The sequence below is a fragment of the Rhincodon typus genome, chromosome 25, assembly GCF_021869965.1.
Source record: "Rhincodon typus isolate 14 chromosome 25, sRhiTyp1.1, whole genome shotgun sequence".
In the NCBI taxonomy this organism is placed as follows: Eukaryota; Metazoa; Chordata; class Chondrichthyes; order Orectolobiformes; family Rhincodontidae; genus Rhincodon; species Rhincodon typus.
The window spans coordinates 44,053,794-44,079,739 of NC_063356.1; the positions used below are offsets into that span (position 1 = coordinate 44,053,794).

A 25,946-nucleotide genomic window follows, 5' to 3' on the forward strand; every position below is an offset into this window, starting at 1 on the left:
CCTTTTTGGGGCTTCTGCTAAAGCTTTTGTAACATAGTTGTCACCTGATACTTGATTTAATCTTTTGCGTTGCCTCATTTCCTAACATGTTGAAATATTGTGGACCACCTCCTGGCTGGAGCTCACAATATAGAATAATCTATAAAACTAGTAGATACTATATATTGAAACTTTAATATCCACTTATATTGAAGGACAGCTAATATTTGAGACTTAAAAAGGTCTTTTGATATTGCTGCATAAGTTATCCATTATCCAAATAAATAGAAATGGGTATGTTTCTGAATGAAAGTATCTTCCCAACCCTTGCGTTTAAACATATGTTTGACGGCAAAACTTTCCTTAAGCATTTGGTTGTCTCCAGGTACACGGTAATCAAAAGGCTGAAACAGTGGAGAGTAGGTATGAAATTTGATCACTTGCATTTCTGCATCCATTTGTGCAGCACTCATTTTGGACAAATGTCTTTGCTGTATTCAATCTTGAATTTTAAAACTGTGTACTCGGATAATTTGAAGATGTGTCATACCCCCAAGTTGTTGTTGAAAGATGGCCAGATCTTGAGATTTATTGAACAAATTAGATATTTTCAATCAACCTGTACAGGCATGTTATGGCACACTCTGGAGCAGATGGGACTTGAACCTCTGCCACAGGTAGGGAAACTGTTGTTTCTTGTGCCCTTTGCTTTTAAAAGTACAATATATAATTTGTTCAATGTCTATTCAGACCAGCTTTGTATACCATTGGAGTTCCTGAATTGATAGTGGATTTGATGGATCCCTAATGATGATGTTGAAATGCTGGTCTCTTATTAGGGAAAGGTCATGTCTCAGTTGTGTACAATAGTTCACAATCGTACTTATTTTTGCTTCCAAATTAAAGCCTTTTATGCAATATTTCAACATTATCCTTAGAATTTAGTAGTTCTGTTTAACTTGGAAGCATGTGAATGTAGGGCACCAAGAAATACAACTGCTGCCTGTCCATTGATTGCAGTTTCTATGAGGATCTTCACACTATGCACCAACTAATCACTACGGACACTTATCCAGTTTGCTTGAATTTTGTTGATGTGAACTTCCCAGTGGAAGGCATTTTTCATTCCATGTGTTCTTCCTTCCTCTTTATAAAGTTATTGATAGTTGTCAGATATAATGCCCCTCAAACAGCAACTCTATTCAGTCTCCCTCCATACCTCATTATTGGTTCATTGATGCTTTAAGATGTGACTCCACTGTGTATAGAATTCTATTTCACCCCACCACAGGAGTTTGAAATCTGTGTTATCTCAGTATCTCCCTATCTACAAACAAGACAAAGCTCTTTTAATCATTAGCATGTGTGTAATCTGAATCTCCTCTAATGGCACTATTTTTGCCTAAACATGAGCCTGTACCACCTTCTGTTTTGCTTCCTTTGATTGTCCTTGTGTTCTCTCGATTTTGTCCATCGTGTTCTTTGTTTTTTCTATTGTTGAGATTAGCTATCAATGCCTATTCCAATCCATCACTACTACTCTGCCTGCTCTCCAAATATATTACAAATTTGAATCGCCTTTGCAGTAGGAGGCATCTTTTGCTACCTAATTAAGAAAGTAATGCTAGCTGTTCTATTGGCCCTTCTTCCTAATCTTTGTGCCCACCAGGTCCAAAGGAGGTTGTTCTTGCTAAAATCCTTCCTGTTCCGATCGTTTCACCTATCCCTGTCTCTTTGGACAATGACAGTGAATCGAGAGTCATCTTCTCATGTTCTTCTACAGTTGTCTGTTTTTTAGCGTCATCATTGGCCATGACCTTCATTGTGGATGATATTATTAATTTGACAGAAATTTGTATTCCAGATGATGACATCATCACTTCCTGCCTTTTTATGTTTACTTCACCTACCCTTTCAAAACCGTGGTGGCATGATGAGCCACATCGACCCATCGATCACTGATCACATAATATGATGCCTTCCACAAAACACCCCAACCCCACCGATTACTTATCCTTTGTTCCTTCATTCTACTGCTTTAAACCCTCAAGTTATCTACATTTTGAGTGTGAATTGTTGCCTTTGAGTAGAATTTGTGATTTTAACCTTCCATACTCCTCCTTCAGAATCTTCAATCTCCATGAAGAAACTCCTTGATCTTTGAAAGTGATCTTCTCTGATTTCATGCCCAACTATCTTTCTTTAATTGTTATCTTCATATCAGCTTTTATCCTTGTACATGGCACCTCTGCCTCACACTTGCTATCTAAAGATCAGTTAATGCTGTTGGTCTTCACAGCTGTCTGTACTTTGCACTAGACTTTATGCCAGTCCCACTTTCTGCATTTGCCCTTGGAATACAGTCTCTCCCAGGTGCAGTTGCAACTGACTGTTCCAGTTGCCACAATAATATACAGCTGTTGATTATCTTAGGTGCTCCTTCAGCTTCATCTTTAATGTTGTAATTCCTGGTATAGCCTTTACTCTCTCCCATTCTGGGAATTATTCCTCTTCCTCATGAACTTTGCTCCCTTGAGCATATCCTGCGTACACCTGCCAATTTTTTTTTTGTGAATATGAATTATGTGTCATTTAAAATGAGAAAAATAAACATTGTGAAAAGCTTTTTCACTGTCACATGATCTGGTGCCATTTTGAACAGTCTAAGAATAAGAAAAAAACGATATCGTTAGAGACGCCATCAGACCTGATCCAGCTCACCATCAATGATGCCTGCGCTGCCATCTCCCCCTCCACAGCCTCACTGCCAACCAACGTTGAAGTCACCACTCCCAGGTGTCATCTTTCGCCACTGGGCTGATGCTCTTCCTCCGCTGCCTTGCTGCTGTCTGTGCTGGACCCACCAATATCAGTCGCATCTCTCACTGCTGGGCCTACCTTTTGTCAATGTTGCCATGATGCCCTTCTGCCACCGCTTCACTGCCAGTGCTGGACCCAACTGACGAAGTTGCCAATCCTCAGGTGCCATCTTTCACCACTGGGCCTACCTTTCCAATGTCACCTCCACCGATTCCGATACAAGGTCCTGTGCTCGCCCTGGAAAAGTAAGGGCTCACTCGCTGCTGCCTCAAGGTCCACACTGGACTCACTCACTGCCGCCATGAGGTCAGCGCTGGGATCTCTCTCACCCCCACCGCTGCTGTCCGATCTCAGGACAAGAGGTAAAAGAAAAAGAAAAGTAGTCAGAGCGGACAAGCTCCAGATTTGGAGCTCTACTTCGCCACCATCTTGATGATGTCACTGAGACGCCATTTCGCCATTTATTGACATCAGACCCGGTCTTGTTTTGCTTTACCAAGCCATTGACAGCTCCATGTCTATGATTAACCTCTGACTTCTTTTATCCACTACCAGCAGTCCACTGCTGTCTCCTGTGTGTTTATCTTCAAGTATAAAGCGCTCCTCTTTCTCCCCGCCCCCAGTTGAATAAATGTGTCCGTGTGCCTTTGCCTTCTGTGAGCTCACCTTGTCCAGAAGACTTGCCTTTTTTGCCATGGCTGTATATCCACTTCAATAAATCCTAATGTCAGTGATTCCTTGTCAGATGTTTGGCCCTCCCATCTACCCATTTATTAAAAATTTGTTCTTGGGGTGTGGTGTCAGCATTTTATTACCCATTCCTAATTGCCCTGTGCAAGTGGTGATCTGCATTTTCAAATCATGTAATCAAGATTTATTTTTGTTGTGGGTATATCCAAAGTGCTTATTTGACTCTTCTACCAATTAAGTGGTTATCTCACATCGTAGAGTTAACTGCATAAGGTCCCGATTTCCTCCTAGGAAGAACATTAAGGAATCAGATGGGTTTTTTAACCACAATTCTGTAGCTTCAAGATCATGATTACTGATCAGATTTTTTTTTTCATTCCAGGGTTATTCATTAAATTAATTCAAATACCCTTAGCTACTATGGTGGGATTTGAACTCTGGTCTCTGGAGAATTAGTCCAGGCTGTGCCCTTCCTCAAAAAAAAAACTCTTGAACTCATCTATCCTGGTAAATGAAAGCCATACCTCCAGCTTTCTTTTCCTGAAATTTCTTAGAAGTATAGTCATCACGCAAGTCTGTACTTGTCTTTCCTGTTGCCCCGTGTGTATAACTTAAAAATCTGGTTTCTATCACTGAAATAGCTTCATTAAAATGACACATGCATTTGCTAATCACTGACAGTCTCAGTGTCTTTATCATTATTTGTTTTTTGGACCAGTGACACTGTTGATAATGTTTTTTGTTGTCAATGCCTTCATAACCAGATCATTTCCAGCTATTGATTCTCCTACATTAACACCAAAGTTACCAGCTTTTCTTGGTTGCATTCATCCAGGCAATTATTCAATTATATTCCTGGCTTGTTGCCTTGTAAATGCTGGACAGGTGGTGAGCTACTGGCTGCAACATTCTCAGCCTCTGACAACAGTATTTACCTGGCTGGTTCAGTTAAGGTTCTGGTAGCTGGTATTGTTCCAGCATGTTGATGGTGGCAAATTTCATGATGGTAATGTCATTGAATGTAAAGAGGGAATGATTGGATTCTTGCATATTGGAGGTGATCATTACTTTGTGCTGCATAATTATTGTGTAATTGTTATTTCCCATGTATCAGCTGAATGTAATTGAGGTCTTACTGCAGATGGGCATAGGTTACTTCGTTATGTGAGAAGATGTGAATGATACTCAACACTATACAATCATCAGCAAACATCTTGTTTCTGACCTTAAAATGAAGAGAAGATATTTGAGGAAGCAGATGAAAATTGTTGGAACTAGGATGCTACTCTGAGGAATTTCTGCAGCAGATGTGCTGTGGCTGAGATGAATGGCCTCCAACAAGCACAACAATCATGCTTCATTTTCGAATGACTCCCAACTTGGGAGTGTTTTTCCCCATTGTCTTCACTTTTTTGCTAGAGTTTCTTGATGTTTCACTCATCCATATATTACCTTGGTGCCAAAGAATTGTCACTATTACTCCATCTCTAGAATTCAGTGTTTTATTTTCCCCCTGATTCTGAGTCTGAGGCCAAGTGCAAGTTTAGTTCTGTCTGGGCCATTGGTGAGCAATTTCTTGTGGAGTAAGTGTTTATTTTAGTTGCTTTGTTGATGGCACTGACTTTGATCAAAACTAGGATGATGAGGTGGCAATCAGCTGATAAGTGTGGAGCTGGAGGAACGCAGGTCAGGCAGCATCAGAGGAGCAAGAAAACTGATGTTTCGGTTCGGGACCCTTCCTCAGAAAAAACCTGAAACGTCAACTTTCCTGCTCCTCTGATGCTGCCTGACCTCCTGTGTTCCTCCAGCTTCACACTGTTATCTCTGACTCCAGCATTGGCAGTTCTTACTATTTCTGGCAATTAGATGAATTGGGTTTATCCTTTTTTGTGCTTGTTGACAGGACGCTGTGTAAATGTATTTGTAACTGTGTTAAAACAACTTGGCTAAGTGTGTGGCTAGTTTTTTCTTAGGATGTGGGTTTTGCTGGCTATGCCAACATTTTGCCCATCCCTCAGCAGCTCTCTTTTCTGCTTGTTCCTTTCTACTCGTCCTTCTCAAGTTAGCCTAATAATAAACAAAACTGTGAAGCTACTTTCTTGTCTACCTTTCAAACATAATTTGGCATACTGTAACCAGTAACTGAACTGGGACTGATCCCAAGCAGACCTGGTTACCTTGCAAGTTCCATCTCCATGTACCCTTTGCCATCTATTTCTACCAGTTTTTGATCAGTTTGTATAACCTGTTAACCTTGTAGATCACTCGTCAACTGTGGTACTTGCTGCCTTAATCTGACTAATTGTGTACTACTAACATTTGGACAGTCTCTTGTTTATTCATTCTAATAATGAATTGTATAGTGGTTTTTGTGTATTGAGATAAAATATTGGAAAATTTCCATCTCATACTAAATGCCTGCTTTGTCCCTCCTCCTCTTGATAACCAGAGCAGAAGTAACACCTAGCAGGTGCAACATTAATTTGCATACACATTCATGAATGACTGCAGTCTTTTTATTTAAAGAATAAATCAGTTTTTTTTTGTAAACTGGTCTACTTTGTAACAGATCAATAATATTTATCAGCCCAGCTACTATTTCAGTAGTTTGAAATATAAGGCAGTATTGGCAAGCATGGTAATTTTTTAACTCCTTGAAAGTAGCCTTAAATGTGTCAGTAAAATACAGTATTAATATCTGTTTGTAACGTGGTTTTGGTGCAGTAAATAGATTTGTGAGCTGCTCTATATTTCAAATGTCCCTCACATTCTAAGGAAGTGTATTCCTCTCTCACTTGTATTTTGACTTTTGTAAACATTTGCTGTGTATGTGTGTGCATAAGCCTGTCCTTCCACTTGTCTACTAATCTTCCTTTCCACTGCTTCTCACTTTTTCTATTCATATTCAGCTCTTAATAAAGATATTTTTGAATTTCCCCCATTTCTAATGTGCTTTTGCTTTGCATTTTGTCTTTCTCTGTAGTTAATTTGCAAATTAGCATTTTATAGCTATCCTGGCACTTGCTTTTGAGTCTGTGTGGCTGCCATCTACCTATACTGCATTTCTTGCCCATTCTAAATTCTCTTGGAGATTATGGTGAGCCACATTCTGGAATGCAGTTGAGTGTCTTGCTGAACTTTTTGAAGGTATTTAAGGATGAAATGCATTGTTTTTGATCTGAATTTACATGTGGGCCAGCCTGAGTATGAATGACGGATTTCATGAAAGAACATTAGTCAACCTGGGTTTTGATTACACATTGGTAATTTCTTGGTTGTTACTAGTTTTTTTTTTCAGATATATTTCATTAACAGAATTAAAAATTCCCAGTCAGTTCTACAAATAAAAATAACTTGCATTATTTAAGTTTTTGGTTTATTTATTTCATAGCTTGCTGACAGAACACTGGCCAAGGCTAAACTTTGAATGATTGGGCATCTGGTGTGCCAATCATTAAATATGCTACGGTGACAACTAACTAAGATGCTGCTTGTCAGTCATTTCCTGCTGTGATCACTACATTGCCAATAAAATGATAATTGTGCAGAGATGGTCAATGTGACAAAGGGAACATTGGAAAAATTGCTGAACAAATCTGCCTGACAATTGTGTACAGTTTCAGTTTAAAAACAAATTGAAAGTCTATATGATGGAACTGAATAAAGATTTTACATGGGTGGATAGTGTTTCACTCGCAAATCAGCAGATTGAGAGTTGAACTGGAATAAGGTCTGTGTGATTATAATACAGAACATCAACATGAGCAAAGGAAAGGCGGGTGCCAGATAGGATTCCTTTCTTTCACAATACAATGTTGCTGCTGACCAACTTTTTATCTAATGTATGGAAAAAGCCAAATTGCACATTTATTCAAAATAGAATTAATAATTAGGAACTGAGCAGCCTATCAATTGAAGATCAATTGCTTGTTGCTAGCAGATGACTTTACTATTTAAGTAACTAGACCTGGGGAAGTATTTAATATCACCTCCCTGTTCTCCCTTATTCTAAGTATTAAGTCAGGATTCACTACTTTGGTTTACTTTAAAATAGGTGCAACTTTTGACTCCCAGGAGATACTCTGAGCAATAACACATGTCTGTTCAGAATAATTATTTTCTTAGTAATAGCAAATAAAGTGTTGTACAACTTCCGGTTTTGTTTCATTACCATAGTTATTCTGAAAAAGACAGGAAAACTTGAAAAATTTAAAATCCCTTTGGTGGTGGAGGGGATGGAGGCGGATTTGGCACTATAAGGTAGTCTGAGCTATTGGTAAATTTATTTCAGAAATGTGTAAATGTGACTTATAACATTATTGATAGAAGTTAACATCAGAGTACCAACCATAAAGTAGTCCTGTGTTGTGTTAAATACTTGACTAATTGCCAGAATATGTTTGTGGCTGTTCAAATAATTTCTGAAATTTTTGTCTGAAACTGAATTTATCAAGCTGAATTGATACTGTAGTGGAACAATTTTCAGTTTTGCAACATTTAGTGGAAAACATTATCCCTTTAACTTTCTCATACATATTCTGCTTTAATTTATCAAATATTTGTTTCAGAAATTACTTCTGTAAAGAGCATTAACTGAAAAAATTGTACGCATAAATCAGGTTTGCACTGTCCTCAGTGTTGATTGCAGTCTGTTGAAATTGATTAAATTTCTTTTCTCACTGCAGGTTTATAGAACTAACCAGTGTGCAGGAGAGTTTGTCATCACGTTCCCCAGAGCCTATCACAGTGGTTTTAACCAGGGCTTCAACTTTGCTGAAGCTGTGAATTTCTGCACGATGGACTGGGTAAGTGCAAATTTTTGGTGCATGTATGGAGGAAATTTGGGGCAGCACAGTGACTCAGTGGTTAGTACTGCTGCCTCACAGCACCAGGGACCCAGGTTCGATTCCAGTTTCGGGCAACTGTCTGTGTGGAGTTTACACATTCTCCCCATGTTTGCATGGATTTCTTCCCATAGTCCAAAGATGTGCAGGTTAGGTGGGTTGGCCGTGCTAGATTGCCCAACGTGTCCAGGGATGAGCAGGCTCAGTGAGTTAGCCATGGGAAATGCAGGGTCACAGGGATAGGGTAAGGGGGAGGGTCTGGGTGTGATGCTTTTTGGAGGGTCAGTGTGGACTCGATGGGCTGAATGGCCAGCTTCCACAGTGCTGGCATTCTATGAAATGCAAAGCAAGACTCTCTGAATCTTCCTATGGAAAAGGTAATTTATATTTCAAAATCTTGATCCATAACTAAATTGAATATATTTGTTACCATACCAAGGAAAGGTTAGTTTACAAAATTACAAGCAGAAATGCTTTGGAGTCAGCAGATGTTAATATTTATGGTGAACATCAACCTGTGGCCCAAAACTTTGTCCTCACTTCTACCTTTGTCAATAGAACTCTAAAAATGCATTCTCAAATTACGTTTTAAAAAATATGTCCTGTTTGCTAAATGTCTTCGTCTTGCAGCTACCAATGGGCCGACAGTGTGTGGAACATTATCGTCTTCTGAATCGTTACTGTGTTTTCTCTCACGATGAAATGATTTGTAAGATGGCATCCAAGTCTAAGGATCTGGATGTAGCTTTAGCATCTGCTGTCTATAAGGATATGATCATTATGATAGAGGAAGAGAAGAAATTGCGGGAAGCTGTTCGCAAAATGGTGAGTGCCGCAGAAATTATTTGTGTACAAAATGCCCTTTAATAATACTTTCCATCAAAGATTATTCATCTTCACTTCACCATTGTTTACGCCTGTTAATTATCTTAGTCTTCAGGCTGAGTCCCTATTGTTTGTCACCGGCAAGCTCAAATGCTCATTGGTGCTCTGCCATATACTACCTGTGCTACATGGCAGAGCACCCGTTAAGGCCATCTTGTGCAAAGCTCCTATCCCTACGCAAATGCCCACTTAGTTATACTTGTGCCCTCACTAGTGTACTATGGTTCACTACTTGCCGACGTATATGAAATACAAAATCATCACGTTTTACTTTTTAGGTCTTCGCCCCAATCTCTAAATGTCAGATGTTAGGGTTCAGGATATTTGTGCTGGGCAGGAGAGGAAATGAAAGTTTAAGGGGGGGTATCCAGTTGTTGTTTTTCATCTAAATGCCAATTACATAGGACTAGGAAAGAACTTCTGTTTTGAACATACGAGAAGCTGAGAGCTAAATTTAGAAACAGAACCTCAAAGATGATATTAATTTTTGGACTATTACTTGAGCCGTGTGCAAAGTGGCAGAGAGTAAATACAATTGGAAAAGTGAATGCTTGGCCAAAGGCTGGTGAAGATGAGTTTTGATACTTTGGGTAAAAACAGAAAGTGCTGAAGAAACTGAGCAGGTCTGGCAGTATCTGGAGACAAACTAAGTTAATATTTTGAGTCCTATGACCCTTGCACAGAATTATTCAGAGCTGAGAAATTTATGGTATTTATTTGCTTAAGTAGTCATTGAACTTGTGATCTTAACTCTGCTTCTGTCCATAGATACTGCCAGGTCAAAGTTCCTGCAGCACTTGCTTTTATGTCTACAGTATTTTAGTTTTATTTGATCAGATGGGGTGCTGCCACCAGTTCTGTGGAATGCTGTGGCTATGCTGCTGGGAAATAGTTATCATCTGAACAATTTTAGATCAGTGTTCTGACAAATCTTCTATAGCTAGGGTGATACAAAGAGGTTTTAAAACAAGTTAGTGGTGCAAGGGATCAAGTGAGGGAAGATGTAATAAATTGAAGAGAGAAGATGAGACAAATGCAACTGAGCAACGTGATAATAGATGCGTGGCAGGAAAGGACAGCTTTCAAATGTAAGAGTGCACCAGCAATGATGCTACAGGATGCAAAAATAATAAAAAGTAAATAAAAGTATTGAAATACAATGCTCATACATAATGGAACAGTTGAATTGTGAGCTCGATTTAGAAATAAATGTTTTCATCTGATAGCAACAACAGACGTGATTGCAAGATGACTATATTTGAGGTACATGACAATTTGGAAGAACAAGAAGGTAAGAAGAAGGTGATAAAGATGATTAATTGGGATAACATGGTGAGAGATGACCTTCTTTCTAAAGATTGAGATATGAAGTTTGTTTGGGTAGAGATTTTTTAAAAATGCGTAATGAACTTGTAGGTCCCAAACAGTAACAACACTGTAGGCTCTGGTATACAGGAAGAAATATTGGGTTTGAGAAGTAATCATGGGTGATTTTAATCTACATTGGGTGAATGAGGTGGTTAATGGCAGTCTATAAGTTCGTAGTGTTTTTGAACCAGTTGTTTTGAGTAGCATGTTGTGGAGCTAACCAGAGGGCAGGCTACATAGTTCTAGTAATGTGTAATGAGATGGCATGAATTAGTTCGCTCATTGTAATGGCACCCCAGATGATAAGGATTATTAACAGTGAACTTTGTATTCCATTTAAGAGAGTGAGAAGTGAGTCTAAGACTAGTGATATAAATTTAAATAAGGACAATAATGAGGGTGTGAAGATAGAATTGGCTGAAAGAAAATTAGATCAGTAGAGTTGTAGTGACAGATATATAAGGAGATATTTCATAAAGCACTGTAAAGACTTTTTCCCATGAGAAAGAACAACTGTAGGGGAAGGATACACCATCTGTGGCTAAAGTTACTGACTGTATAAAGTTACAAGAAAAAGTGTCTAACTCCACAAAGATTATGACCGGTTAGGAGATTCAACAGACTATATACAGCATACGCGCATACAAATCTGGAGCAGGAGAAACAATTCAACCCCTTGAGCCTGCACTGTCATTCAATCAGAGTGTGACTAATCTGTATTCCTGCCTATCCCTGATAACTTTTCACCCCTATACTTGGTAAGAATCTAACCAGCGCTGTCTTAAAAATTTTCAAGGATACTTCCTGAAAAAATGGTGGAAGCAGAACTTGAGTCTCACCACTCTGAGAGAAGGAAATTTTACGTCATTGCTGTTTTAAAAGAATGATGCCCAATTATTAAACAGTGACACCAAAGTTTAGATTCTCCCATAAGGAACATCCTCTCCACATCTACTCTGTCAAGACCCATCAGGATCCTGTGCTTGAGTCAAGCTTCATCTTAGTGTTCTAAACTCCAACAGATACCAGCTGAAGCTGCCCAACCTTTCCTCATAAGACAACCTACCTATTTCAGATTTTAGTCGAATAAATCTTTGAGTTGGCTCCAATGCATTTACATCTTCCTGAAGTAAGATGTCTAATAGAATGCACAGAACATCAGATGTGGACTCTCCACTGCCCTGCATTATTGAAGCATAATCTATCAAGTTCTTTTAACATCATTCTGATCCTTCTTACACCGAATCTGTGGAGTATTTTAGCCTGTTTACTTCACACGCTGTAGGTGTACGTCTGCTGTCAATTAAAGTTTTTATTTGTTCGTGGGATATGAACATTGCTGGCTAGGGCAGCATTTGTTGCTCATCCCGAACTGTTTAGAGGGCAGTTAAGAGTGAACTGCGTTGTTGTGGATCTGAAGTCACTTGTAAGCTGGACACTGGTAAGATGGCAGATTTCCTTACCCAAAAGATTTTTTTTCATTTGGGAGTGGTTGGCTGGGACAACATTTATTGCCCATCTCTAGTTGCCCTTGAGAAAGTGGTGGTGATCTGCTGCCTTGAACTGCTGCTGTCCACGTGCTGAAGGTAGACCCACAATGTCATTAGGAAAGGAGTTCCAGCATTTTGACCAGGTGATGCTAAAGAAACAGCAATATATTTCCAAGTCAGGATGGTGAGTGCTTGGAGAAGATCTTGCAGGTGGTAGTGTTCCTATGTGTCTGCTAACCTCGTCATTCCAGCTGGAAGTGGTTGTGGGCTTGGAAAGTGCTGTCTCAGGATCTTTGGTGAATTTCTGCAATGTATCTTGTAAATAGTACACACTGCTGCTACTGAGTATCTGGGGTGGAGGAAGTGGATTTTTGTGGGTATGGTCCCAATCAAGTTGGCTGCTTCGGGGGTGTTTTGGCAATCAATGCCATCCATCCTGTAGATGATGCACACCGCTGCTACTTGTGTATTACTGGAGCAGGAAATGGATGTTTGTGGATGTGTAGCCAAACAAAAGGCTGTTTTGGACGTTGAGCTTATGTTTTTGGAGCTGTACTCATCCAGGCAAGTATTCCATCACCCTCCTGATTTGTACCTTTATAGATGGTGTACAGGCTTTGGGAAGTCAGGAGTTGTTACTGACTGCAGTATTCCTAGCCTCTGGCCTGTGCTTTTAGCCATTATTTAAATGGTGAGTTCTGTTGAGTTTCAGGTTCATATAACCCCCAGCATGTTAACAGTGGGGGATTCAGTGATAATAACACCATTGAATGTTGGTGAATTTTCTTCTGTTGGAGATGGTAATTGCTTGGCATTTGTGTGGTGTGAATGTTACTTGCAATTTTCCAGCCCAAGCCTAGATATTGTACACTTGCACATGGACTTTGTCAGTATCTGGGGAGTTGTGAATGATGCTGAACATTGTGCAATCATCTCTACTTCTCACCTTTTGGAGGGAAGGTTATTGTTGGCCCTACGACCAAGTGAACCAAATGGACTTTTACAATATAACGACCCATTTTTAATTTTCTGTATGTTTAATTCTGGGCTAAAATGAATGAAGAGCTGTTCTTGTAAAAAAAAAGAATCAAGGGTGGCTGGAGGATTATTGCATTTTTTAAATGCAAGCTGATACTCATAGTAACCGTCTTTTCCGCAGCTGCTTGTTCAACCGGTAATTGATTGAGGGATTACATGTAGACGGAGTTTTGGTTGGCAACTGAAAGTTGATTAGTCTGTTGCCTAGTGACAAGTTATCAAAGACAATGGACAACGGCCTACTGCCTATCAACAACCATGTGATTAGTTCTTGAGCAACTGAAACAACAGTGGGGCTGTGAACACGATACAGGGAAGCTATTTAGCTACCAGAAATGTGCTCTCTGTTCACTGCAGTAAGTTACTTTGAGCCCAAAGAAACGGTTTGCTTTTTTGTTCAGCAGTTCCTGTAACTTGTGACTTTCGTTAATAAGTCAGAGACCTCTAAGGTTTGAGTAGATTTGTAGCTCAGGTTGTGGATGTTGTGGTTGGTTGGCTCACCAAGCTGGTTCGTTGTTCCGCAGACGTTTCATTACCCTGCTGGGTAACGTCATCAGTGCAACCTCCAATGAAGCACCGTTGTGTTTTCCCGCCTGTTATTTAAACTCTGGAGTCCGTTGAGCTGGATTACCTCACTTCCAGTTTTCCTTCGCAGTGAAGTGTATATGGGGTCTAGCTCTGTGTGTTTGTTCATGGCTTTCGTTGTGGAGTACCAGGCTTCTAGGAATTCCCGTGCTTGTCTCTGCTTTGCTTGTCCCAGGATCTAGGTGTTGTTCCAGTCGAATTGGTGGTTCTCCTTATCCATGTGGATATAGATGAATGAGTATTGGTCATGTCTTTTTGTAGCCAAATGATGTTCGTGTACCCTTGTGGTTAATTTCTTTCCTGTTTGTCTGATGTAGTGTTAGTCACAGTCTCTGCAGGGAATCTTCGGAGGACAAAATGTCATATACAAGATTCCCTGCAGAGACTGTGACTAACGCTACATCAGACAAACAGGAAAGAAATGAATGAAGAGCTGTTCTTGTAAAAAAAAAAAAAAAAAAAAAAAAAGAAGAATCAAGGGTGGCTGGAGGATTATTGCATTTTTTTAAAATTACCAGCAGGATAATGAAACGTCTGCAGAGCAACAAACCAGCTAGGTGAGCCAACCAACCACAAGTCAGAGACCTTTTTATAAGTGAGGTAGCCACACTGTACCTTTTGCAAACTAGTGGAAGCATCCAGAGAAGGATAACCAAGAAGCAGTATTCTGACCAGTGCAAGAATCATAACAAGCAATTCAACAGGCCTTGTGAACAATGATCATTAAATTGCTTTCCCACTGATCACTCCGTTCGTATCCCTCATGTCTTTTATCCCTCTCTGTGCATTGTATGTAATGGAAGTTTATAAGGGAGTAGTTCTAATTAGCTATGTACTGACAATAAAAACTGTTTACCTGTAGCTAGAGTCTATTTACTCTGTAACAATGTTTAAATACAAAAACTATGCTTTCTGTCAACATGGGTCTAGAAAGCAGGTAACTGGGGAATTTTTGTGTACTTCTGAAAATCTTATTTGATAACGCTGGAAATAGCTTGATTTCTATCATGCTAGCTGGACAGGGTTTGGGGGCTTATCTGGAATAGGTCAATTTGAAACACAAGTAATGAGTACTTGTACTAATTTGTTGTATTAGTAAGAAATAGTAACGATGTAAGATGCCAGGTCTTAAACTGCATTTAAGGCGTGGCACTGAAAATGGCAAATGGCAATGATTTCCTGCAAGTTGTACCTGGCAGTCTTAAGACAACTTTCAGAGATCAGGTTGATTTGGTTTGATGGGTAAACTGAAGGTAGCATTGCCAGGCAGAGATACTTGAGGTACTAGCATGGAATTTTGGGTTTAGAGGAAATAAGAGCGGCTTGGTAATCCGGAGGTGAAGCATTGGAATTAAGTGATATTCAGTCAGAGTTGAAGCAATTTGAACTTGAGAGTTTGGAGGAAGAAGACTGGAGATGGAATTCCAAAAATATTAAAGAAGGACAGAAAGAGATAAAGGGGAATGGAATTGAAAAGAATGGATAGGAGGCAACTAGAATTAGAAATGCATAGAGAAGATTAAATAAGGGAATGTAAATGTAAGCTTACAATGATGCAATTGAAATGGGAGGCTTCAGAAACTGCTACAGGTTCTGGTGGGGAGAATCTTTGCGATAATTTGAGATCCAGTAAAGAAGCGCTTAAGCGTGCATAGGCCCTATGAAAATTTGAGGAAAAGGGTGTAGAGGTATTCTTCGTGTCATTTGAGAAAATGGCTAGACAAACAAATTGGGGGATAAAGGGACTTGACCTTGAGTATGTTATCAGATGAAGCACAGGATATTTATGCTTCGCTGCCAGAAGAGGTTTTTCTGGATTATAACACTCTAAAACTATATTGGCTGCATTTGAGTGTTGCCGGAGGCACATAGGCAAAGGTTCCAGAACTTAAAGAAGTAGCCCAGGTAAATATGCGTTAAATTTGAAAGGGTTAAACAAAGTTTTCTTAAGTGGATACCAGCATTAGCAACTAAAAGAATGTATGGCACTCTGAGAAATTATTCTCTTAGAGAGATTTCGAAACTCACTACCTTCTAAAATAATAAGTTAGGCAAGTAGTCAGGGTAAAGATTGGATAGCTGGGAATTCCCCAAAATCTTCTCAGATCTGATAATACTGAGGGTGGAAGTGAAAATTGGCTGTGATGTTTATTTCAATTGCAACAAGGTAGATCGCATTTTTTCAGAATGCTGGAAGTTGAGAAGGAAATCGATGGGACTTGGAGTTCAGAAGAGTACAAAATTCAGTTGCAGCGTGACCTTCTCTGGAATAGTAGTTGGGGTATTAAGAAAATGTCCTGTGGATAGATTTGACTTACTCCTGGGCAATGAATTGGTGGGAGTAAAAGCTTTGCCTCTGTTCATGGAATCTCCAATTGAGGCTGAAGAAATGGAGTGTTTGCAGGAACAGGTTTTGGGTATTTTTCCATGTGTGTGTGGTTACCAGAGCAATCATTAACCAAAATTCCATTGTCAGAAGTCGCAATAATATCACAAGCAGATGTTAGGGTAGCTGAAACACTATTTAAGAATTAAGGGTAGTTCAAAAGAAGTGTTTTCATGAATTGAGTCTTGGGAAGCAGATCCAGTGTTAGTTAATAAGTACAGACAGCTCTCACTGAACCTAAGACAGAAGGAGTTAATGTTATTATACTGAAAACTGAATTCAGATGAGCACCTGCAGATATTGTAAGGACATATGGAGAACAGCACATGAAGTTCCTATAGTAGATCACAAAGAAATATGGAAAACGCAGGTATTTTACGTGGCCAAGACTTGATAAACGTAATGGTAAAACTTGTCAAATGGTAGGAACACCTCAATCAAACCAGCACATTTTGATACTTTTAGCAATTTTGAAGAACCATTCAGTCTAGAGTTAGTAGATTGTGTCCAAAGACACAAGCAAGATACCAGCACATACTTACAATTATGTACGTGCCAACCCAATTGCCAGAAGCAATTCCTTTTAAGGACAATTAGTTACAGTAGAACAAAAACAAAGTTGCTGGAAAAGCTCAGCAGGTCTGGCAGCATCTGTGAAGGAGAAAACAGTTAACGTTTCAGGTCCCGTGACCCTTCCTCAGAACAGTTACAGTAAAGATGGATATGTTACAAGTTTTTTTTTTTTAAAAACTTAACTTATTTTGGGCTACTGATTTAAGGTATAATCTGATCAGGGTTCTAACTTAGTCTAAAGTTTTTCATTAAATAATTAGCAGTTTAGATATTAAACAGTTGAAGTCAACTATGTATCATGCACAAAAATGGCATTTTTGGAGAGGTACCATTACACACTCAAATCCATGATTAAAGCATACTGTCATGAATACTCTCAGAATTGGGACAAAGAAGTAGATTCCTTTTATTATTATTTACCAGAGATTCCCCAAATTAATCTGCTGGGTATTAACCCATTTGAATTGGTTTAGAGGAGTTCTTGAACCAGAAAAACGAATTGTGAATATTGAATTACTTTTCCATCTTTTTCTAGAAAGATTTTTTGGTGCATTTAAGGTTGTATAGGAACATTTGAAAGTTTCACGGGTGAAAATGAATGAATAGATAGATAAACTTTTAAGAGTCATAGAGCTGTAGGCATGGAAACAGACCCTTGGGTCCGACTCGTCCATGCTGACCAGATATCCCAAATAAATCTAGTCCTATTTGTCAGCATTTGGCCCATATCCCTCCTAAACCCTTCCTATTTACGTACCCATCCAGATGCCTTTTAAATGTTGTAATTGTACCAGCCTTCACCACTTCCTCAGGCAGGTCATTCCATATATGCACCACTCTCTGTATGGAAAAAAACTGCCCTATAGGTCCCTTTTTAAATCTTTCCCCTCTCACCTTAAACCTATGCCATCTAGTTTTGTCCCCCTCCACTCCCCTCCCCTCCCCCTGAGAAAAGACCTTGGCTATTCACCCTATCCATGCCCCTCATGATTTTATAAACCTCTGAGGTCACCCCTCAGCCTCTGCTCCAGGGGAAATAGCCCCACCCTGTTCAGCCTCTCCCTATAGCTCATTCCCTCCAACCCTGGCAACCTCCTTGTAAATCTTTTCTGAACCCATTCAAGTTTCACAACACCCTTCCTATAGCAGGGAGACCAGAATTGCATGCAGTATTCCAAAAGTGACCTAATCAGTGTCCCGTACAGCCGCAGTGTGTCCTCCCAACTCCTATGCCCAATGCACTGACTGATAAAGGCAAGCATACCATTCTGTTCAGTGACTGTCCCCAGGACCTTACCATTAAGTGTATTAAGCCCTGCCCTGATTTGCCTTTTCCAAAATGCAGCATCTCTCATTTATCTAAACTGAACTGCATCTGCCATTCCTCGATGATACAAATATCTCAGCAAGGACCCCAATAATCACTTCCCACAAAGTTACAGGGTACACCTGATCAGGTCCCGTGGGTTTATCCGCCTTTATGCAGTTAAAATGTTTCATGCCGGAGGTGAGTTATTAATACTGTTGCCTTGGCAAGGTGGACTCCTGAAAGTGAAATTCATTGATCCATAAAAAGTTGTTAGGAGGGTTAGTAAAGTGACTTAGCTGATGCATATTCCTAATCAAAGGAAGGAGGATCAGTTGTATCACAAATACAGGTAATTATAGATATATTGAGAGTATTAGATGCTGCTCTTATTTTGAGGAAGGACAATGGGGAGGATCTTGTGAGAACATTTGTCAAGTATAAGGTAATCTGAATAGACACCTGGTTGTACTACATTTGCTAAATATGATGTGATGTACAGCCCCAGTACTGATCAAGCAACATCTTTTTATTGGTTGAGCCCAAAAAACGAGCTCAGGTGGAAACAGCAATTCAGTACACGTTGGAAAACTGCTTACTTAAATCTAGTTAAAGCAGCTGAAGTTCATCAGTAGTGTTTATTCTGAAATTGGCTTGGAATTCTGCATTGACAGGGTTGATTGATCTATTGAAGGGATACTGGCAACTGCCTTTGGCATCAAGGGTGGAAGAAATTTCTGCTTTTGTTGGATCAAATGGTTTATACCGATATCAAGTGATGGAATTAGGGTTAAATGCCATAGCTGCAGTCTGAGTTACAAATCAAGCTGTAGCGAGAGTTAATAACTCTTGTTTATTTCGATGTTGTAATATAGCAACAGGTGGGAAGAGCATGTGAAAGCTGGTTTAAGCAGTTAGAGTTGGTTGGCTTAGTAATACATGCTTGTTTAGTAAGACACAGTGGCCCTGGCCGAGCACTCCGATCCTGTGCTGACCAACTGGTGGGAGTATTCAACTTCTCCCTCCTACAAGCCGAAGTCCCCATCTGTTTTGAGAAGACCACCATCATCTCCGTACCCAGGAAAATACATGCAGTGTGCCTTAATGACTACTGCCCAATACTTCTGACTTCAAAATTCGTGAAATGCTTCAAGAGGCTGGTCATGGCCCACATCAACTCCAGTCTCCCAACCTGCCTGAAACCCCTAGTTTGCCAACCGACATAATGGATCCACAGAGGATGCCATATCCATAGCTCTGGACTCATCCCTGGAACATCTGGACAACAAAGACACCTGTGTCAGACTCCTCATTGACTACAGCTCCACCTTCAACAGCATAGTCCCCTCCAGACTGATCTTAAAACTGTGAGACCTTGGTCTCGGCTCCACCCTCTGCAGTTGGATCCTCGGCTTTCTGACCCGTAGGCCGCAATCAGTGAGGATAGGTAACTGCACCTCCTCCACAATAACGCTCAACACTGGAGCTCCCCAAGGATGCATCCTCAGCCTTCTACTGTACTCCCTCTACACGTACAACTGTTTTGCCAAATTCCAAACCAACGCCATCTAAAAGTTCGCTGACGACACCACTGTAGTGGGACGGATATCTGACAATGATGAGTCAAAATACAGAATGGAGAGAGGGCTTGGTGATGTGGTGCAATGAAAACGATCTGTCTCTCAACATCAGCAAAACTAAAGAATTGATCATCGACTTCAGAAAGAAAGGAGGAGAACATGTCCCCCTCTACATCAACGGAACGGAGGTTGAGAGAGTGAAGAGCATCAAGTTCCTCAGTGATGATAACCGACGACCTGTCCTGGACTTACCATGTAAATGCGACAGTCAAGCATGCAGTTCAGGAAATCTGGCATGACATTAAGGCCCCTCACCAACTTCTACAGATGCACCATTGAAAGTCCAGGTGCATAACGGCCTGGTATGGCAACTGTTCTGCCCAGGACTGTAAGAAACTACACTATGGATACTCTTTACATGGCTCGCTACCGCAGAAAGTTGGCCAACATCATCAAAGACCCATCTCACCCTTGGTAACGACCACCTCCTACAACCTCTTCCGTTGAGCAAAAGATGCAGAAGCCTGAACACATGCTCAAGCAGGTTCAGGAACAGCTGCTTTCTGGCTATCAGTCTGTTGAATGGACTCTAGCTTCAAACAATATAACCTGCAGTGTAACCTGTATGCTTCTAACTCTTATTGATCTGTACATCCTTTGCTTGCCGTGATCTGCCTGTACTGCTCATAAACAAAGCTTTTCATTGTATTTCGGTACACCGGACAATAAAATGAATCAAATCACATTTAGACAAAAGTGAACTTGGGAAGACAAAGGTAACTTTTGGGATGTATTGTTGGACAAGGATAGTGACATTGAAGGCTCTAAATGTGAAAACTAAATGCAAAGTTACAGCATTTTTTTTTTTGTTGTATGGCTTTTATTGGAAATTTGTGTATAATTTCAGTACAATAGTTGTAATTTTAACATTTGTTAAAGAAACAGCAAAGTGGGCTTTGAGAAGCTGAAGGCCATCTTAAATTAACCAGTTGGCTACCCTGATTTCTTTTTTTTTTCTCTCTAGACTTTTCAAAGTGGCATTGATTCAAGTGATTTCAGGATAAACACTCTTGTTTCAGGATGATGAGTCAAGAACAGAGGGGACAGTGGAGTACTTCTTGGGGTGGGAAGGTGGGGTGCCGGGAAGGAATCAAACCGATATTAGAAGAAGCACTTTACCATAGAAGTAGAAACATGTTGGGATTATTGTTAGACTTCAACGAGTTGAAGAGCCATATTCAACATGGTGTCAAGGAAATGATAATTTTTCACTGATCATAATCCGCTAGCCTTCATTGAAAGTTTAAAACTCAGAACGTGAAACACTTCAGATGTCTTTTGTTGTAACCAGTCAACGCAAAGATTATTCGCATTGCTGGTAAAGATAATTTAATTGCAGATGCATTGTCCTGAGTGTAAAATGTTGGAAGAAGCAAATTTTCAAAGGAGAGTGTGAGCAGCCAGAAGTCATTGTACGCATTGGTACCAAAGACAAAGGTAGCAAAAGGGATATGGTCTTGAAGAGTGAACATAGGGAGTTAAGCAGGACAGTAAAAAAGTAGAACCTAATGGGTAGTAATCTCTTGGTTGCCCCTGATGTCATGTGCTAGTGAGAGCGAGAATAGAAGCATAGAAAATAGGTGCAGTATTAGCTCGTATCACTATTCAATATGTTCATGGCTGATCATGCAATCTCAGTATCTCATTCCCACTTTCTGTCCATAACCTTTGATCCCTTTTAGTCACAAGGGCCACGTCCAGCTCCCTCTTGACTTTATCTAATCAACTGGCCCCAACAGCTTCCTGTGGTAGAGAATTACACAGATTCACAACTCTCTGAATCAAGAAATTCTTCCTCAACTCAGTCCTGAATGGTGTACCCTTTATTCATAGACTGTGACCCTTGTTCTGGATTTCCCCAACATTGGTAACATTCTTCACATCTAGCCTGTCCTGTCCTAATAGGATTTTATAGGTTTCTGAGATTCCCTCCCCTCATTCTTCTAAACTCTAGTGAGTATAGTCGATCCAGTCTTTCTTCATATGTTAGTCCTGCCATTCCAGGAATCAGCCTGGTGAACCTTCGCTGGACTCACTGAATAGCAAGAATGTCCTTCCTCTGATCAGGCGACCAAAACTGCACACAATACATGGTGTGGCCTCAACAAGACCCTGTATAACTGCAACAATCCGATATTCTCATCCTCTCTCTCGCTCTCTGAAGGCCAGCATGTTAGCTTTCCTCTTGCCCCCACTGCACCTGCGTGCCAACCTTTAGTGACTGTTCCACAATGACACCCAGGTCTTGTTGCCCCTCACCCCCTAAACTGCCACCATTCAGATAGTCTGCCGCCTTGTTTTTGCAACCAGAGTGGATAATCGCACATTTATATTGCATTTGCCAAATATTTGCTCACTCAACCAGTCTGTCCAAGTCACTCTGAAGCCTCTTAGCATCCTCCTCACCGCACACGCTGCCGGTTAGTGTCTGCAGATTTGGAGATATGGCATTTAATTCCTTCGTCCAAATTGTTAATGTATATTGTGAACAGCTGGAGTCCCAGCACTGAGCACTGTGGCAACCCACTCATCACTGCCTGCCACTCTGAAAAGGACCTGTTTATTCCAAATATGAGGACTGGGCAGATGAATGTGTGGCTGAGGACCTGATGCAGGGGTAAGTGATTCAGATTTTTGGGTCATTGGGATCTCTTTTTTGGGGAGAATTGATCTACTAGAGGGATGGGTTGCACCTGAACTGTTGGGGGAACCATTATCCTGATGGAGAGATTTGCTGGAGCTGCTCAGGAAGGTTTAAACTGGTCTCTTAGGGGGATGGGACCCTAAGCAGTAACGAGATGAGAGAAAGTTTGAGGCTGGTAGAAGTTAGAGTATGTTAAGTAGACAAGACGGGCAAGTGAAAGTCAGGGAATGAGAAGACTGATTAATTAAACTGCACCTATTTCAATGCAAGAGGCCTGACGGGTAAGGCAGATGAACTCAGTGTATGGATGGCAACATGGGACTGGACATCATAGCAATTACAGAAACATGGCTGAGGGCAGGACAGGACTGGCAGTTCAATGTTCTGGGACAACAATGCCTTAGGAACGATAGGGGAAGCAAGAGAGGGGGAGGAGTAGCATTTTTTTTTAATAGAACCCCCATGGTGTGGAAACAGACCATTCACCCCAACAAGTCGACACCAACCCTCCGAAGAGCATCCCACCCAGATCCACCCGCCTACCCTATCCCTGTAACTCTGCATTTCGCATGGTTAACATATCTAACCTACACATCCCTGAACACTATAGGTAATTTAGCATGGCTAATCCACCTAACTTGCACATCTTAGGCCTTTGGGAGCAAACTGGAGCACACAGTGGAAACCTACGCAGACACTGAGAATGTGTGGAGTTTGCACGGATAGTTGCTTGAGGCTGGAATGGAACCTGGGTCCCTGGCGCTGTGAGGCAGTAAAGCTGACCACTGAGCTGTCGTGCCGCTTTTGATTAGGGAAAACGTCATGGCATTCCCCCACTTCCCTGCTGGAGAGTTGAGTTGCAGAGTGGACATGGGCCGGGTCCCACAGCAGACAGAGTCCCATGGCGGCTGGGAGAAACCATGGGCTGAGTCCCACGGCGGAACGAGCACAGGCAGCATGGCCATGTCCTCTGGGGCCTGTAGTCCTGCCTGGTGAGTCCCAGAACACCGCAAGCAGTGAGCCCTGGAGCAGCATGTGGGCTGCAAGTCTGGAGCAGTTCTTAGAAGAAGCCTGACGTTTCGGGCCTAGAAGGGTCTAGGTCTGAAACGTCAGCCTTCCTGCTCCTCTGATGCTACTTGGCCTGCTGTGTTCATCCAGCTGTACACCTTGTTATCTCAGATTCTGCAGCATCTGCAGTTCCTACTATCTTAGAAGAAGCCCTGCAGCAGCACATGGGAAGCAGCCCTGGAATAGTGTTCAGGCAGCGAGCCCTGGATGGAGACCAGTGTAAGGGGACAATCCTTACCTTAGAACACTAATGTTAACCTGTTAATGTTTTCCTATGTTTAACTTGTTTTCAACTCAGGAATTGAGGTAGTTGCTTAATTACAATGTTGTATCCAAGAATTGTACCTTGGTACTTATACCTAAGATGTCGCCATAAGAAGGCAGACATCGTAAACGTTTTTCATTGTACTTCTACATTGGAGTACACATGACAATAAAAGGATATTGTATTGTATATTGTATTTAGAAAGGATATTCTCGAGGGATTGTCTAGTGAAGGTATATGGTGGAACTGAGAATTAAGAAGGGGGTGATCACTTTGGGATTGTAGCATAAGTACCACAAGCCCTGAATAGTCGTAAGGAAATTGAGCAAATATGTAGGGAGATTGCAGTTAGCTGCAAGCATAATAGGGTTGTAATAGGAGGGATTTTAACTTCCCAAACATAGACTGAGATCGCCACAGTGTTACAGGCTTGGATGGAGAGGAATTTGTTTAGTATTTTCAAGAAAACTTAACCAATGTGTAGATGGCCCTTTTAGAGGGGGGGCAAAACTCAACATCCTATTGATAAGGCAGGGTAAATGACTGAGGTGTTAGTGAGCAGCACTTTGGGACCAGTGACCATAATTCAATTAGTTTTAAAGTCATTATTGAAAAAGATAGGCCACAAGTTAAAGTTCTAAATTGGAGCAAGGTCAGTTTTGATGGTATAGACAAGAATTTCCAAAAGTTGATGGGGGGGAGGCTGTTCCCAAATAAACAGATGTCTGGCAAGCGAGAGGCTTTCAAAAACAAGATTGAGGGTTCAGGGCCAGCATGTTCCTAGTAACGTGAAGGGCAAGGCTGGCAGGAGTACGGAACACTGGATGACTTAGAGATATTGAGGCTTTGGTCAAGAAAACAAGAGAGATATATGTGAGGTATAGACAGCTGGGATCAAGTGAATCCCATGAGGAGTATAGGGGATGTAGGAGTACACTTTAGAGGGAAATGAGGGCAAAGAGGGGACATGAGAGTTTTGACGGATAGTGTAGAGGAGAATCCAAAGAGATTATACAAGTAAATTAAAGGCAAAAGAGTAACTAGGGAGAGAAGGGAGAACTCTTAAGGCTCCTTTAATGGAGAGCCCCTTAAAGATCAACGAGGCTATCTGTGTTGGACCACAGGAGATGGGTGAATCCTAAACAAATACTTCTCAACAATATTTACCATTTGAGAAAGATATGGAAGCTAGGAAACTCTAGAAAATAAATAGTAATGTCTTGAAAAGAGTCCACAAAATCTTAAAATGCATAAAGGCAGATAAATCTGCCGGACCTAATCAGTTGTATCCCAGGGCATTGTGGGAAGCTGGGAAGAAATTGTGGGGACCCTAGCGGAGATGTTTATATCATCGACAGCCATGAATGAGGTGCTGGAACATGAGAAGGTGGCTAATGTTGTGCCATTATTTAAGACAGGCTACAAGGAAAAACCATGGAACCTAGCATCCGTGGTAGATAACTTGTTAGAGCGGATTCTGAGAGCTGTAAGATGGATATTATTAAACTTGAAAGGATGCAAAAAAGATTTACAGGGATGTTACTGTGACTGGAGGGTTTGAGTTAAAAAGAGACGCTGGATAGGCTGGGACATTTTTTCCCTGGAGCGTAGGAGGCTGAAGGCTGACCTTTTAAATAGGTCCATAAAATCATTTGGGGCATTGATCAGGTGAATTATCAAGATATTTTCCCCAGAGTGGAGGAGTCCAAAACTAGAGGGTATAGGTTTAAGGTGAGAGGGGAAGGGTTTAAAAGGGACCCGAGGGCAACTTTTTAAGAGGACGTAGTGCATATGGAAAGAGCTGCCAGAGGAAGTGGTAGAGGCGGGTACAATTAAATATTTAAGAGGCACTTGGAAAGGTACACAGGAAAAGTTTGGAGGGATAGTTCACTTTAGGAAATCTGGTCAGCATGGACGAGTTGGGTTGCAGGGCCTGTTTCTTTGCTGTATGACCCTATGACTCTGAGATAAAAACTTAAGAAATGCTACGATTTGGGGTAGATTTGAGTCCATGAATGGAAGCCTTGTTTATCATGTTTTGTAATGAAGTGCGTTTTGAAATAGCATTGCGTATTCTTTGAAAGCCAAGGCAGGTGAAGACTTTTTTTTTGTGTATTTAATTGTGGACTGAGATGAAAAATAATTTCTTTTAAAAAGAGAGCTGCAGGATTTCTACATGTTTTGAGATCGACTAACTTGATATTCATATTAAGCACCATTTACACAACTGCTTGTTCAAACAGATATTGAAGTTGAGTTTGCAGACCAAGCTGGATCTGAGGGATTGTGTAAAGGTGAAGCTTGATTAGCAGTAAAAAGCTGACTAGTGACCCATTATCTATGACAAAGGCCTTCAGCTGCCAAC

The 25,946-nt window shown here is 40.8% G+C and overlaps 1 protein-coding gene across 2 annotated transcripts in view; it reads left to right on the forward strand.

The window, feature by feature from the left end:
* Positions 1 to 25,946, forward strand: part of kdm5ba (lysine (K)-specific demethylase 5Ba) — a 174,395-nt gene that overhangs the window by 78,824 nt on the left and 69,625 nt on the right. For both annotated transcript variants that reach the window (XM_048611957.1, XM_048611958.1), the window contains exons 13-14: positions 8,175 to 8,294; positions 8,964 to 9,158. In XM_048611957.1, the coding sequence (XP_048467914.1) occupies positions 8,175 to 8,294; positions 8,964 to 9,158 (315 nt within the window). The remainder of the gene's footprint in view (positions 1 to 8,174; positions 8,295 to 8,963; positions 9,159 to 25,946) is intronic.